The sequence below is a fragment of the Rattus norvegicus genome, chromosome 6, assembly GCF_036323735.1.
Source record: "Rattus norvegicus strain BN/NHsdMcwi chromosome 6, GRCr8, whole genome shotgun sequence".
NCBI classification, from domain to species: domain Eukaryota; kingdom Metazoa; phylum Chordata; class Mammalia; order Rodentia; family Muridae; genus Rattus; species Rattus norvegicus.
The window spans coordinates 28030910-28045081 of NC_086024.1; the positions used below are offsets into that span (position 1 = coordinate 28030910).

Here is a 14172-nt window from a genome sequence, read left to right on the forward strand (position 1 = left end):
TCATCCCTGAATTATTCAAATGAGCCTCCATTAAAAATAACACAGACGCTATTTCAATACACCTGAATTAAAAAAGAACCCTAATAATAGAATAAAGATGCTTTTTACAGATGAGAAAGGTTTTTACTTTCTTGAAAGATTTGTTTGAATTGTATGTTGTATGTTTGTATGTACATATGTGTATGTGCATAGGCTCATGGAGGTCAGAGGAGTCTTAAATTTAACATTATAAAGCTTACTGTGAACTTTAAGACACTCTTCTATGAAGACATGCAATCTTATAACTCTAAAAAAAAAATGTCAAATCCTTTTTAGGCGCATGGGTTATAGATTCAGGATAATTTCCAGGAACTCATGACAGGAGGAGTAAGAACTCCTGTGCAGCGCTGTGCCATGGCTGGGCTACTAGGTCTTCTGTAATGACATCCATTCCATCTACCAATGCAGAAGTTCGGTGGCCAGGCATGCCAACGACGAGAGACTAGAGAGGGAATAAAGCTCACGGCCACTGTGAATCACAAAGACCTGATGAAATGAGGAAAGCAGGAAAGCCTGATGCACTGGTTGAGGAATGTCTGACTAACTCTGTTTTCCTCAGCCTGGACAGCACCATGCCTTCCCATCAAGCCCTAAGCACACACTTGACGTTGGCACTGGGGACCACATTTCATTTAGTTTATCTTCTGGTAAAGACCATTTAAAATTCTAAGAAAACAGAAATGATATATCATAAATACCCATGAATGAGGGGTTTTTAAAATGTCTGTACTGAAAAGCTCTGTCCAGTATCTCCATGGGATCCCACATTAATATAATTTTATCTTGAGTTTGGGGAGACTAACTCACTTCAATCTAAGTACACTTAATCTATAGATAATGCAATACAAATACCTAGGATTTTAAAGCTAAGAAATTTTGTAGTGCTGTCACACAGCCAAAGGCCAGTTGTTTAAAAGTATTATAACCATATAATACAGATTTTAAATATAATAAATCGTAAGACATTACAAATACGTATTTGCGAGACAAAAATATTTCAGTCCTTACGTCAAGAAATCACCCTGGCAAGAGACAATGTTGATGGTCGAAGGCAAAAAGAAATCACGCAAATTTAAGGCTCTTGTAAGAGGTTCTTAAATTAGCATGGCAATATAGAAATCAGTTCGTATTGTACGATATACATAAGATAGCCTAAGCAGAATGCAAGTAACAATTTATACATTTGGTGTTGTTTTTTTATATGTACACACATACTATCAAGACTTGAGAGTATTTAGCATTATTTCACAATACTGCAAATCTTAGACTTTTTTAATGCATATGATCTAAAAAAGAATGCAGAAAGAATGTTTTTAATAAGAACAAATAAAATCTACAACGCCAAAAGGGCTAAAAGAGATAAGCTACAACCTTCATTAAAGAAGGAAAGAAAGACAGATAGACACATGTCAAATTGACAGCAAACAAGATAAACCTTTTTTGGACAAACCCAAAAAAGAAACACAGCAATCAAGTTATATACAAAGCCAAAAGGCAGCCAAATGTTCCTGTTAAAATGAGTTCTCTGATTTTAAGAGTTATTCAGGTCAAAATCTGACCTTTGCTGAGAACAAACTTTCATGTAAACAGGAAGCTTAAGAGTCTTGTTACACACACACACGTCATATCCTCACCTGCAGCCCTCCCATAAGTTTTGTCCCTACGGTGTTTCCATGCAGCTGACACATGCTAGGTTCCAGCACACCCTCTACTGTGCTTTCTTTTCTCACTCTTGCCTTCAGAGGGAGATCAGTGAGAATGTCAGTGCATGTACCAAGACTTTCATGGTCAGTACACACTCCAACAAGTCGTCACACAAAGAAAGGCAGCACCACAAAATTTACTTACAGATGTTTCTTCCACAATTCTAAATTTCAAAATAAACATTTGATAGGCATCAGTAATCAGCAAGTTCCAGGTTGTTATCCTTAATAGAGACACCCTAACAGGACACCAGTATGTGGGGGATAGACAGAAGTTTCAAGGGAGTAAATTACATCAAGTATAAAATGTTCACTCATTTCTAACAATGGTAACTGTAATAATAGAGACATTCTGAAGACTTTGGTCAGTGCTATAAATCAGCAGACTTTATATTAGGCCCTCCCTCCATTAGAGTAGGCATTCTTCACATCTTGACTTATGGTAATTGAGAAACAGTATCAGATCAACGATAAAATTCTTCTTCTGGAGGCTACTGCTACAGAGTGACACAAACCTGTCCAGCTGTTCCTGTGGCAAAACCTCAGAACTAAAACTGGCTGATAGAAATTCTAACACTGGAAACATTAAGAAGAACCACAGTCTTGATGTGCAATGCAGACTTGTTGGAAATTAACTCTATGTAATAGAATACCAAGTATAACGAATATAAGCAATGAAAATTTTTAAAGGCACATTTCTATATAGATTTTTATAATCAAATTCAAATTCAGCTCAGGAACATTTCTACATTTCTCTTCTAAAAGTATTTACACAATGGGAGGGATCACTCTTTTATCCTGCAGTAGTAGGAAATCAAACACACAAAGGCAGGGATCTGTTCCACCTCAGGCCGCCATCCATCTCACTTGACAACAGAAAAGTCCTGTCACATGAGCATCTGCTAGGGTTTAACTCCAGAACGAAGGTGGTAGTGGCATTAACTACAGTGAGGTCTGTGAGAAAGCTCTTTGCTCTGGTGACCTGGGACACATGACAGCAGCTCTTCAATAAAGAGTTGTGTTCACTACACAGAGAGCAGAAACTGGGAACAATCTCAGGGAAGGTCTTTAGAAAAGGAACAGAGGAACAGAAGATTACAAATTAACGTGGAGAACTATAGGGTTTAACATGCACAGACGTAACCAGGGGTATAATGCAAAAGTAAAAGGTGTAACAGAGAATGGACAAGTAAGTCAGGGTCTGCCTCACACTGCCAAAAAGAGCATTTAGAAAAGTGAAGTTTACAAAGTAGACAAGGCCACCTTCTCCCATGTCTTTTGTTTCCCATTGGTGGTTCAGCAGTTAAGAGCACTGGCTCCCTTCTAAGAACCTGGGTTCAATTCCCAGCACCACACAATGGCTCACAACTTTCTGTGACTCCAGGTTTAGGGGACCTGATGCCCTCTACTGGCCTCCACAGGCATTACTTCTTAAGACAATGTACTATCATTGTTTTCTAAACTCTACAGTTCTCAAGAACAGAGGCATCTGAGAACATTTTCTGAACAAACAGACACATATCTGACTGTCCTAGAGTGGGACTTCACTGAGGGCTGCCAACAGCAGTGTCAGAGTGGATGAAAGGAGAAGTGAAAGTAGGCGAGTCAGAGGCAAGAACAGAGAAGGGGGAGGGAGAGAGTCTCACACCAATGGACAGAGCATGCCTGTGAGAGGGTCTCAAAGCATTCTCAGTGGAACTGAGGATCAAAGTAAGACAAAGAGTTTTTCAAAAACCTTGAGAAAACTGACACACATTGGTAATTAGGCTAAGGAAACTGACCATATTCATGTGATATTATTTGTAATGATCAGCAAAACCGGAATCTAGTTCAACAATAGTCTGATAGAACAGAGTGCATATACTAACAAAAGAGAAATATGTTATAAACTGTTTATTGTAACTTTAAAAATCATTCTAAGACAGGACACACGACTGGACCCCAATGTCTGCTGTGCACACATGCTGAAGCAGGGGCCAGGGGAGCGGACTGTCCATCAGGGCACATGTGTAAGGCTACGGGTGACTTTCTTATCTTCTTATAACTAATTTCCCTGCTTGTAATAATAAATGTGCTTTTTATAATAAAAATACCTTTATTTTTTAATGGAAGATCCTATACTGTAAACATAAATTTATGATGCATATCTGAGACTTAATGTCTAAAACATGGGAAAATGGAGCCCCAGTTTGGAAGAATGGGCACTTCCAGTACGATGTGGGGGTAGTTCCAGCTGTTTACTCTGGAGAAAGTGCAAAGCAAACGCACAGTAACAATCAAGGTACCTAGTGTACAGTGTACCAGACATAATTGGTGTGAAATCTTAAGGTAAGAATATTACACACACACACACACACACACACACACACACACACACACACACACACACACACACACAATTTGTAACACATTCAAGGAGCTCAGAGTAAAATATCTGTTTAAGGAGGTTGCAACAAGGAACAATTTTTGTAGTGTTTAGAACAGCAAACCTCTGAACTTATTACATGACTAAGTGCATGAGTTTTAGCAAGGAGCGAACCTAACATACAATCTTTCTCATAAGCCACATGACTCTAGACAAGTTGTGGAAGCAGCCTGTCTGTACAGGTATGGCACGTGGTTCAGTTGGGAGAATTGCGTGGAATATACAACAGTGGTTTGGGGACTATGAAGCCACTGCAGAGTGAGTGAGCGAGCCTGGGCCTAAGTAGCTATGATTGTAAACAACACCATGGCTGATTCTATCAGATAAGCAAGGAGGGGAAGGAAAAACACCTACAACTCAAGGCCTGGAATTCGAAGGGCATTTGCTACCTGCTAGAGGGCTGCATGATATAAAGTATAGCCTTCCATCATTTTCCTCTAAGGCTGTCATAAACTGTTTCAGTAAAAAGATGAAGGCAGGATCTGTCTACATCAAAAAGCTCGGGTTCTCTGCTTTTGTGTTTTGTTTTTGCTACCACTTATTCCAACGTTAAATCACCATGTCACTTAGGTGGGCTGTGTGCTCAATCCACTCACTGATCTCCTCTTAAGTGTTGTTGTGCTTATACACCAAAATCAACAGACAGGATTTGTTCCTTATGACATGACCTCAAAAGAAAGCCAACTGTTAATCTAACTGCCATAACTTTAATTAGTCTATTACTAGATTGAGTCAGCAAACAAACTGGCTCAGCTTTTATTATTTAATTTGAAATTGATATTTAAAAAAATATTTCAAACCAGTCCAAATTTCTGTTTATATGTAGCTCATATGCATAAATTATGAAATAAAAGCTGAAGTAATCTGCAGACGTGGGAAGACCTTGCAGATGTGCGATCACATTTTAAACGTAAGGGAAAGGTCTTGGCATATTTGTAAATGGCTCCCAGCAGTTAAGAAGTGCCATGAAATGGCAGGGTGCATGGGTTAGAATGCCCCAGTATTTCAGTTGTTTGTATGCCTGCCTGTCTTCCATGCCCCCCTTCATACACTGCTGAGAAGGGAGAGGCTCACTGACTAAAAGAAATGGAGTGTGCTACACAGGGTGGTGACCTATGCTTGGCTTGACTACTTCCTATACAAAGCCACTGCAACAAACAGATAACTGGAAGCAGGTAGGTGCGAATCAAACCTCCCATTCCAGAGGCTGAAGGACTTTCACAATGCTGCTGAAGCCGAGCTGCCTGTGAATGCACTGCTGTTGCTTACTCACAGCGAAGGTGGCTACAGTAACCAATACAGAAGACACAGGTCTTCAGGCACACACATCCTTACAGTGTGTGTAAGGATGCAATGCTCTTTCCTGAGCACACTGAAGGGCTTTGCTCCAGTGTGACCCACCTTCCCTGGTGAGAGTCTGCTTTCTCTTAAGGTTACCTCAGCGCCACCCAGACTCACGGAAAGACTATATACCCTCCCTTTCTTCTGAAGCAGGAGTCATGCTACATCTGAGCCATACATAAACAGGAATCTGGAGTGGGTTTGAAATTTAAAAAAAAAAAATACCAATTTCAAATCTAAATAATAAATTTGTTTGATGACTCAGTGTATTAACAGACTAACTAAAGCCACGGCTGCCTGAGGTACCACAGTTTAGAGTAACAGTTTAAAGCACTAACTAATACTCTACAAGCTGTCTTCAGCTCCCAAAGGCTGATGTTTGTAAGGTGGCTGCTTGAGCCACACTGGCCCTCCCTTTCTTGGACTCTGTCATCCATGAAGATTTGTTCCTCTGCCTATCCAGCTCAGTCTCCAGTGTTCAAGAGGAACTCAGCCTCCTACAGGAGTCACACACTGGAGTATTTTAGTACCACAGGACTTTTTGAAATGAAAGCCTGGACTATTTAGCAAACTTCCTGCATTCTGTATGCCATACAACTTAGCACTTAGCATACATGTTAATTTAGACATTTCTCAATGTCTATCATTCTTACCTCTACCCATTAAGACTATAAACTTCTCGAAGATAGTCCCAGCTCAAGTTTTTATCTCTGAGTAGTCTAGCCAACTTGAACTTGTTTCAATAATTCTCAGGTTTTCCAATGTGCTCACCTGGGCCTCCTCCTGGTGAAAATAATTATTACAATAGACCCATCTATAACAAAATTTTAAATCACCAGGCATTATGATGAATAGTGTTTGGGGACAATGGTTAAGGTTGAAAATTACATTATATATTTTATTACAACATATAATTGAAAAGAAAATCTCACCTAGGTTGGTAACTAGTTTTGAGTCTATCTACACATACACACACACACACACACACACACACACACACACACACACACACTCGTATACAGAAGTTTCTGTGATTAGGAGCCTGTATGAATCACCTGTAGCTATGAGTATAATACATAATGTTTTGAAAAGCATGCTAGGACAATACTTTGTACTTAACTACGTTCTGGCACTTTTTAAAAAAGTCAACACAACTAATGCTGATTATTTTCATTTGGGGGTGATTCCACACCCCCAAAAAAGAAAGACTCTAGCAGGATGATAAACCAAGTACACAGATGCTACAAAGTAAGGCACTCAGGGCACACCCTGCAGTTACTGATGCAGAAACAACCTACTTACAAAACGTCACATAGTTAGTGTCACATTGCCAAGTGTTCTGGGCCCTGGTAAAACAGACTCTAAAGAGACATGGGCTCCTTTCCTTGTTCTCTCTCCGCTGTAGTTAAATAATGCTTGCTCTGGCTCTATCCTTAAGTCCTGATGTTCTGAGCTCACATCTGCCTGCCTGCACTTACTAAGCAACAGACAGCAGCCATAGTAAGCTCAGCTGCAAGTAAGAACCATAAAAACGGTGCTTTATGGTGATTCATTTTAACGTGTGGCTTCTGGAGGCCCATTGGAATCGTACTGAAATATTAATTATAATGGTCATTTGTTATAACAGCAAGCTTTCTCTTCACAGTGTACAGTAAAAGCAGATCTTCAAGGCCTAAGATCAGAAAGCTGAGCTGGCCTCCTCGAGTCCCACATTCCTTTCCTAAAAGAATGCTCTGCACTCTGTGACCCTCTTTACTGCTGAGCTGTGGTGCGGATCTCACTCTGTTCACTCAAACCCCCTTCTGCTGCCAAGAGCCCAAATCTGTCTTCAACACTCCCGAGTGTGCCTCCCCAGTCGGTGCCTCTCCTGCTGTCACCGCACAGCACCCCACTCCTGCCTGAGACCATTGCCCTTGTATACTCTTTTTGCCTTTCTTTCTTTTCAAACTTCTCTTAAAACTACCAGCTCGCTCATGTTTCTAAGGTGTCTGTGTGGTTTGAAGACTAACTACAGTAATACTATAAATGAAGAAGCACATGCTACTTGGTCCCCCACTATCCAGCAACCAATGGCTTTCTTCCCCTTATTGTCTGCCCTTGTTCTGTCTGACACATGACAACTGCTCTGGAGGCTTGTAAAGAGGAAGTAAACTTAGACATTACAAATACTTAGCACAATGCCCCATACTTGTAAAAACTCAATGTTAGTGGCTATTACAATTTTAACAATCAACATGCTTCCTCTTTTCAATATAGTATATAGGTTTCTAGTCTACAATTCTAAATGAAATAAACAGAATTATCATCTGGTTTTCCAACCAAGACCAATGAGATCATCTGAAATTTTCTTCTCTTTACTGATATATTGGGTATAGGGAAGCAGTCACCAGATCTGGCAGAAAACAATTATTACTTGTGGCTACTGACTAGTGTTCTGAGTGTCAACTAAACAATATACACTGCTCAAGTGTGCAGCAAAGTTTACAACCAGCTTGCTAGTAAATATTTTCTATATTTCACAACAGTGAACATTACAAATATACCCTCATCAACTATAAAACAACCTCTCCATTTTCTCCATTACTCAGGATAATCGCATAAAGAATATGTCCCAAAGTCATCTTCCATTAACTAAGAAATACGGTAATGTGCTTGCTTTCCAGTGTCACATGTATTTTTTAAAGAAATTACTAAATACATAAAATAGAAACCATACTGTGGACTGAAAAGAGTAAGTCTAAGTTAAAGAGACTATTACCTAAGAGAGAGGAGAGAGACAAAAGTTAGAACACAGGCACACCACCTAAATGCCTTCCCACCACTTTCCACAGCCACAAAGACAAAGACCTCCACCCTTTATGAGTTTCTACAAGCCAACAGCAGAGGTATGCAGTATCCACTGGCAAAGCAAAACGCAACCCCACAGTCCACACCTTATTACTTACAATCACAGAATTTCAAAAATAACCCAAACTGACCATGGACAGGTTTGGTCTTACCATTCTGATGTGATTCTAGGCTGGTAACAAATTTTTCTTCAAAATCATGGTACTCAGATGTAAAAAGTTCCATTTAGCAAATTATAGTATCTTAAAGCACATCAGACTCTAAAAGAACAGTGATGCCATTTAGGGAAAGACCTTCTCTTACCTAAGGTTTCAAGGCCTTTCATGTTAGGCACAGGCAATTTTATGACATGTAGCATTTAGAAGAGAAAGATGACTAGTCATCACAAGTCACTGGATTTATATGTCTCAGATCTACATATACAGCTCATCAATTTGTGTCACATTTATTTCAAACCACACAATCTAAGGTAAGTACTTACGTTCTCTTAGACGGTCCACCACAAAAGTAAAGCCGGTGGTTCTTGGGTGTAATACATACTCATATTTCTGAAGTCCATTCTTCTCAGCAAAATCGTTACTCCTAGCCTTGTTATTTTCTAGACAAAAAGAATAGACTGTTAGAAGCCATATGGGAAAAAGAAGACAGTGAGCTAAGGAAAAACATTAAGAATCTCTTGTATAAAAATAGCACTTATGACCGGGCATGACGGGCACACCTTCAATCACAGAATTCAAGAAGCAGAAACAAGCAGATCTATAGGAGTTCACAACCAGCTTCGTGTACACAGTGAATTCCAGGCACTTTTCTATTGTTACACAGTATACAAAGATGATGCACACATTCCAAGTATGTGTATGAGTGCTTTGTCTGCATGTCTGTGTGGCAGTAGCAGTGTCTAAGGAGGCGAGAAGAGGGCATCAGATCCTCTGGAAGAGGAGTTACAGGTGGGTGTTAAGCAGCCATGCGTGCTAGGCACCACACAAAGTCCTCTACGCTCTTAACCACTGGGCCATTTCTCCAGCCCCACCATGCAAACATTTGAGATAATCCTTTACAAATATCTCAATCTGTAGGTAGGCAGGTAGATAGAGATGGATGGATGGATGGATGGATGGATGGATGGATGGATGGATATATAAATTTATGTTATGAATAAAGCCTTAATAACTTTCCTTACATTTATATCCCAAACTGTAAATTTATTTAGAAGGCCTTTTTAAAACTGATAAAATGAGGGGTTGGGGATTTAGCTCAGTGGTAGAGCGCTTGCCTAGCAAGCACAAGGCCCTGGGTTCGGTCCCCAGCTCCGAAAAAAAGAAAAAAGAAAAAAGAAAAAAAAAAAACTGATAAAATGAAAACATATATAAAAACAAAAAATTTTCATTAGGGATCATCTTTATTCGAGGTGAGGATGTTCAGTAGGCCACTTGTCTACCATGTGCAAGGCCTTAGGGTCAATCCCCAGCAGCATTAATAACCATAAAATCCTGAAAAGGATAAATGTAATATAAAACACTAATAAAACTAAAAATTAATAAAACACACGCTCTAGACACCCAGAAGAAATAAATAGCAATCAAATCAACATTTTCTTTAACCCAATAATTTAGGCTTTCAAAGTAAAATGAAGTATCTGCCTTGCTCAAGCACAGAGTGGCTAATATTACTAACCAGAACCACTGCACAAGCAAGCAGGCACATGATTAGCACATCATGTACAAACATCTGAACATGGTTTGGCTGAATATAGTTACAGAGACAAGTATATATTCCAATTGTTGGCAATAACTTCTTTTTCCATTCCATGAGGTCACTTTACAAATTCCAAGAAGAACCAAACTGGTTACTCAGCAAATACAACTGGAAAATAAAGTGTTCAAAAATGTGGCCTTGACTAGTAGAGATCATCAAATACCTTTTGATGACAGTAAATGTTAGGACATGTAATTCTCAGCTCTGCTTGGAAATTTACAGACTAGTACAAGAAAAATATCTATATAAACATAACTTTCTGGGGAGTAAATTCAAGATCAGCCCTCCAGCAATCACAGATGCATCCCACAACACAGTACCAGCATATACTCTTAGAAAAGGTGCGGTGTCATTTCTAACAGAGGCACGGAGTCAAATGCTCACAGCTACTCCAACAATAAAAGCCATTGGACATGGAAATCAACAAGCTATTTATTCTGCATCTGTTGTGAATGTCCTGGGCACAGGCAGACTAGTGACAGCAGTTCTGTTACAGCCAGCTACAGACCTTAAAGGGGATTAGGAGTCCCAGAGACACCAGGGAGATATAACTACTCATCAGATTGTTGTCCCGGATGTCAGTGATTCTGGAGATTTTCATGTGCAACTCAATTCTGTTGTAGATACAGTTATAAATACACATAATGCTAGAGTGTACAGTCACAATATGGGACAAATCACTGTGGTGATGCTCCGTCCCTCACTTCACCCACTCCTTCCCAGGCCATCGTTATTAATAACTGCAGTAGCATCCCGTTTTCCAACCACAGCCTCCTGTCAGCTCATTCCCTGCAACCTCCCACTCCTTCCACCCAAACCCATGGGACCGCTGGCCACTCTGATCTTCTCAAGCCAACTGGGCATGCTCCAACCTCAGCTTGTGCAGCTGCTATTCTATTATCCACGTCTTTTGCTGCACATGAAGTCTTCTACCTTATTCATTTGGTCCCTACCTAACCAAAAACTTAGCAGAAACTTAAGGCTTGCCCTGACCACTTTTATAGACTAGCACCCTTTTTTTACTCTGTCTTCCCATCCTGCTTTATCTTTTCCCCTTTAATTGTTTTAACTTTTTATTCATCTTTATAATTTCCTATCATGGACCCCAATCCCATTCATCTCCCTCCCCTCAGCCTACCTTCCATGCTTGCAACATGGCTCCCAACAGATAAAAACCTCATTGTGGAAGCTGAAGGGTGTCACAGTGAGTCCCACAGTAGTCCCTTTTGTCCACACTTCTTGCAAATGTTCCTTGCAACGAGTCGCTGGTCTGTCACAAGGCCTCTGGCTTCTGCTACTCTATCAATATTGGAACCTCCCTGAGACTCCTCTCAGATAGCCTGTTGTTGCCCTGTCTCATGGAGATCCTGTGGTTTGGGGTCTGTAAGACTGGCCCCTTCACACACTCCAGCAGCTATCCATGGGGCAGATGTTGGGGTGGGCCAATACAAAGTCCTGGATCTTGGCCTGAGAGGTTTCTCAGCCCACCAGCTCTCCTGATCTTACACCCTCATGGCTGGCTCAGCCACAACCCCTATTCTACCCTGCTGCCCAGGTAAGGTACAGGGCCCAAGTACTGCAGCTGTTGAGGGACATCACCAGCTCTCACCTGCCATGGCTATCTAGAGACAAGGGAGAGAAGGAGGGCCTCTCTCCCTCATCCACATTACCATACAGGAGACAGGAGACAGGGCCACCCCTCCTGCTTGCTCTACACCCTCATGGCCAGCTCACCTGCAATCCCCATCTCCAGCACAGCTCTTACTCTCATGACCCCGGGGGCCGGGTCTCCCATGGGGAGAGAAGGGTCCCCTCATCCACACCACCTCACAGGAGATAAGTTGAAGGGCCAGCTCTGCCATGCTCATATCCCCAGGGCCAGCAATGTACTGGGCACTCTCTCAAATACTGCAGCTGGCTTGGGTGGAGTCAGTTCTGCTCTGCCTCCAAAGTCAGCTCTCCCACAATGCCTGAATGAAGAGTAGAGTCAGGTCTACATAGCCCTCAGACATCAATATGGCCCTGGCTGGCAGCCCAGACCAGGAACATTTGCCTGGCCTTTGGTAACAGAATCCTGCTGTTGCAGGGCCACAGGCCTGATGTGGCCTCCAGTGGCAGCACAGACTGAATGCCACCATAGTCCCAGTTTACTTCACCAGCTACTCATGTCAGTCTGTCTCTCACTACCCTCTCTGCCTCCAGTTTTGCCTTTCTTCATTGTGCCCACATCCTTCTGTTTCTCTTTCTCTTCCATTTCTCCACCACATTCTTGCTCCTCTTAGTAGTGCCCGTGTCTGGGGACACCTCAGGAGTGTTCTCAGGAGTGCTATGTCCTGCTCACATATTATGGTGCTGGGCAGGGGTCATCTCAGGCATGGTGTGCACTCCCAACTCCAGGTCTGAAGGCACTAGACTGACTGGTGGATATCTCAGGTTACCTCTTTGTCTAGGCCCTAGGATGCCAGTCTGGTGGTCATCTCAGGCTTGCTCCTCACCCAGCACATGGCTGACTCCTTTCAAGGGCCGTCTATGTCAGGCTCACTTCTGCCCAGGACTTGTGGTCCTAGGTGAGGTCCTTCTAGTCTCTGGCTTGCTCCTCCTCAGCCCTGCCTGATGCCAAACTGGTGGTCATCTTAGACTCACTTTTTTCAGGGAATGTAGGCTGCTAATTGTTCAGATGGCTGTAGGTCAGAAGACTCACAGCCTTTCCCCTGTCTGCCACCTCTTGACACACACATGACACAGCAGCCACACCCGCACTCAGTACACATTCCTATGACAACTGCACAGATTCTTATTAGCTTATTATCACTTTCTTCAAATAACATAAGCTTCATGGAAGGAATTAATTTTGTATATGAAATTTCAAGATACTAGGATATTTATTAAATGAAGAAACTTTATTGCAAGTGTCAGGTCTTTGTAATTTTGTTGTTAAAACCTAGAAATAGCTTTCCTTTCCAATCAGGAAGGGGGAACTAAAAACTACAGCCTAATAAGTGTTATGGCGTCAGCCTGACAAGGCTACATGCACCAGGGAAAGTCTTAATGAGGGATTATCTGGACCAGTGGGCATGTCTAGGGGACTGTCACCCACTTTGTGTGACACTGTTTCCTACAGTTGGGATCATGAAAAATATAAGAGAGAAGAAAGCTAGCTAAGAGCAAGCAAGCAAGGGCGCATTTATGTCCCCTGCTGACTGGGATGTGACTAGCTGTTTCAAGGTCCTGCCTTGACTTCCACACAGTGATGGACTGTGACCTGGGATTATAAGGTGATGTAAACCCTGTTCTCCCCTAACTTGCTGTCAGTTAGGTGTTTATCACAACAACAGAAATGAAACTGAGATGGTATAAACATTTATTTGAGAGGTTTTGGTAAAGGTACTTGTTATATGATAGGATTACTATTCCAACTGATAAAGATAGTAAGGCAGATTACTTACTCCACGATGCAATTGAGATTTACGTAAATCACCTGCCTTAGAAACACCTGCACTACACAGAAGACGGCATCTGCTGGAGCCCACCTTTAGGTTTCAACTGCTCCTCTTCCCAGAACGCAACACTGGCCCAATCTGAACTTGCAAGGTCTGCTGTGGCAAGAACCACTCCCTTACAGCAAACTCTGCCCTCTCCTCAAATCTACCTTTACACAATACACAATACACAATCAGCTGTACAATCATCTCAAAGGTCAAATGATAGATGACAATATAAGTAAGAAATTAAATGACAAACACACGTTCTCTTTGCTGGTTTCAAGGTTATAAAGGAGCCAGTGTGTGTGTGTGTGTGTGTGTGTGTGTGTGTGTGTGTGTGTGTGTGTGCGCACACACACATATCCCATGAATGTAAGCATGTACATGAGAACCCGGGACCAAATGATGAGCAAAATGAACCAAAACTTCAAATGCTGTTCATTCACAGGCTGAGGAGTACAGCGACCTCTGTGTATACTTCAGTGCTGTTTACTTTCCCAGTACATACTTCTTCCCTTATCAGGACGGTATAACCAGTTATAGTATATGAAGAAAACGCATATATGTAAAGCCGTGAAAC

At 41.5% G+C, this 14172-nt stretch overlaps 1 protein-coding gene and 1 pseudogene across 8 annotated transcripts in view; both read right to left on the reverse strand.

Annotated features, from left to right (window-relative positions):
• The window catches only part of Lclat1 (lysocardiolipin acyltransferase 1), a 144328-nt gene that overhangs the window by 50161 nt on the left and 79995 nt on the right, over positions 1-14172 (reverse strand). For all 8 annotated transcript variants that reach the window (XM_039113081.2, XM_039113082.2, XM_039113078.2 and 5 more), the window contains one exon: positions 8837-8953. In XM_039113081.2, coding sequence (XP_038969009.1) covers positions 8837-8953 — 117 coding nt within the window. The remainder of the gene's footprint in view (positions 1-8836; positions 8954-14172) is intronic.
• On the reverse strand, positions 12765-12880 carry LOC120093473 (small nucleolar RNA SNORA17; annotated as a pseudogene).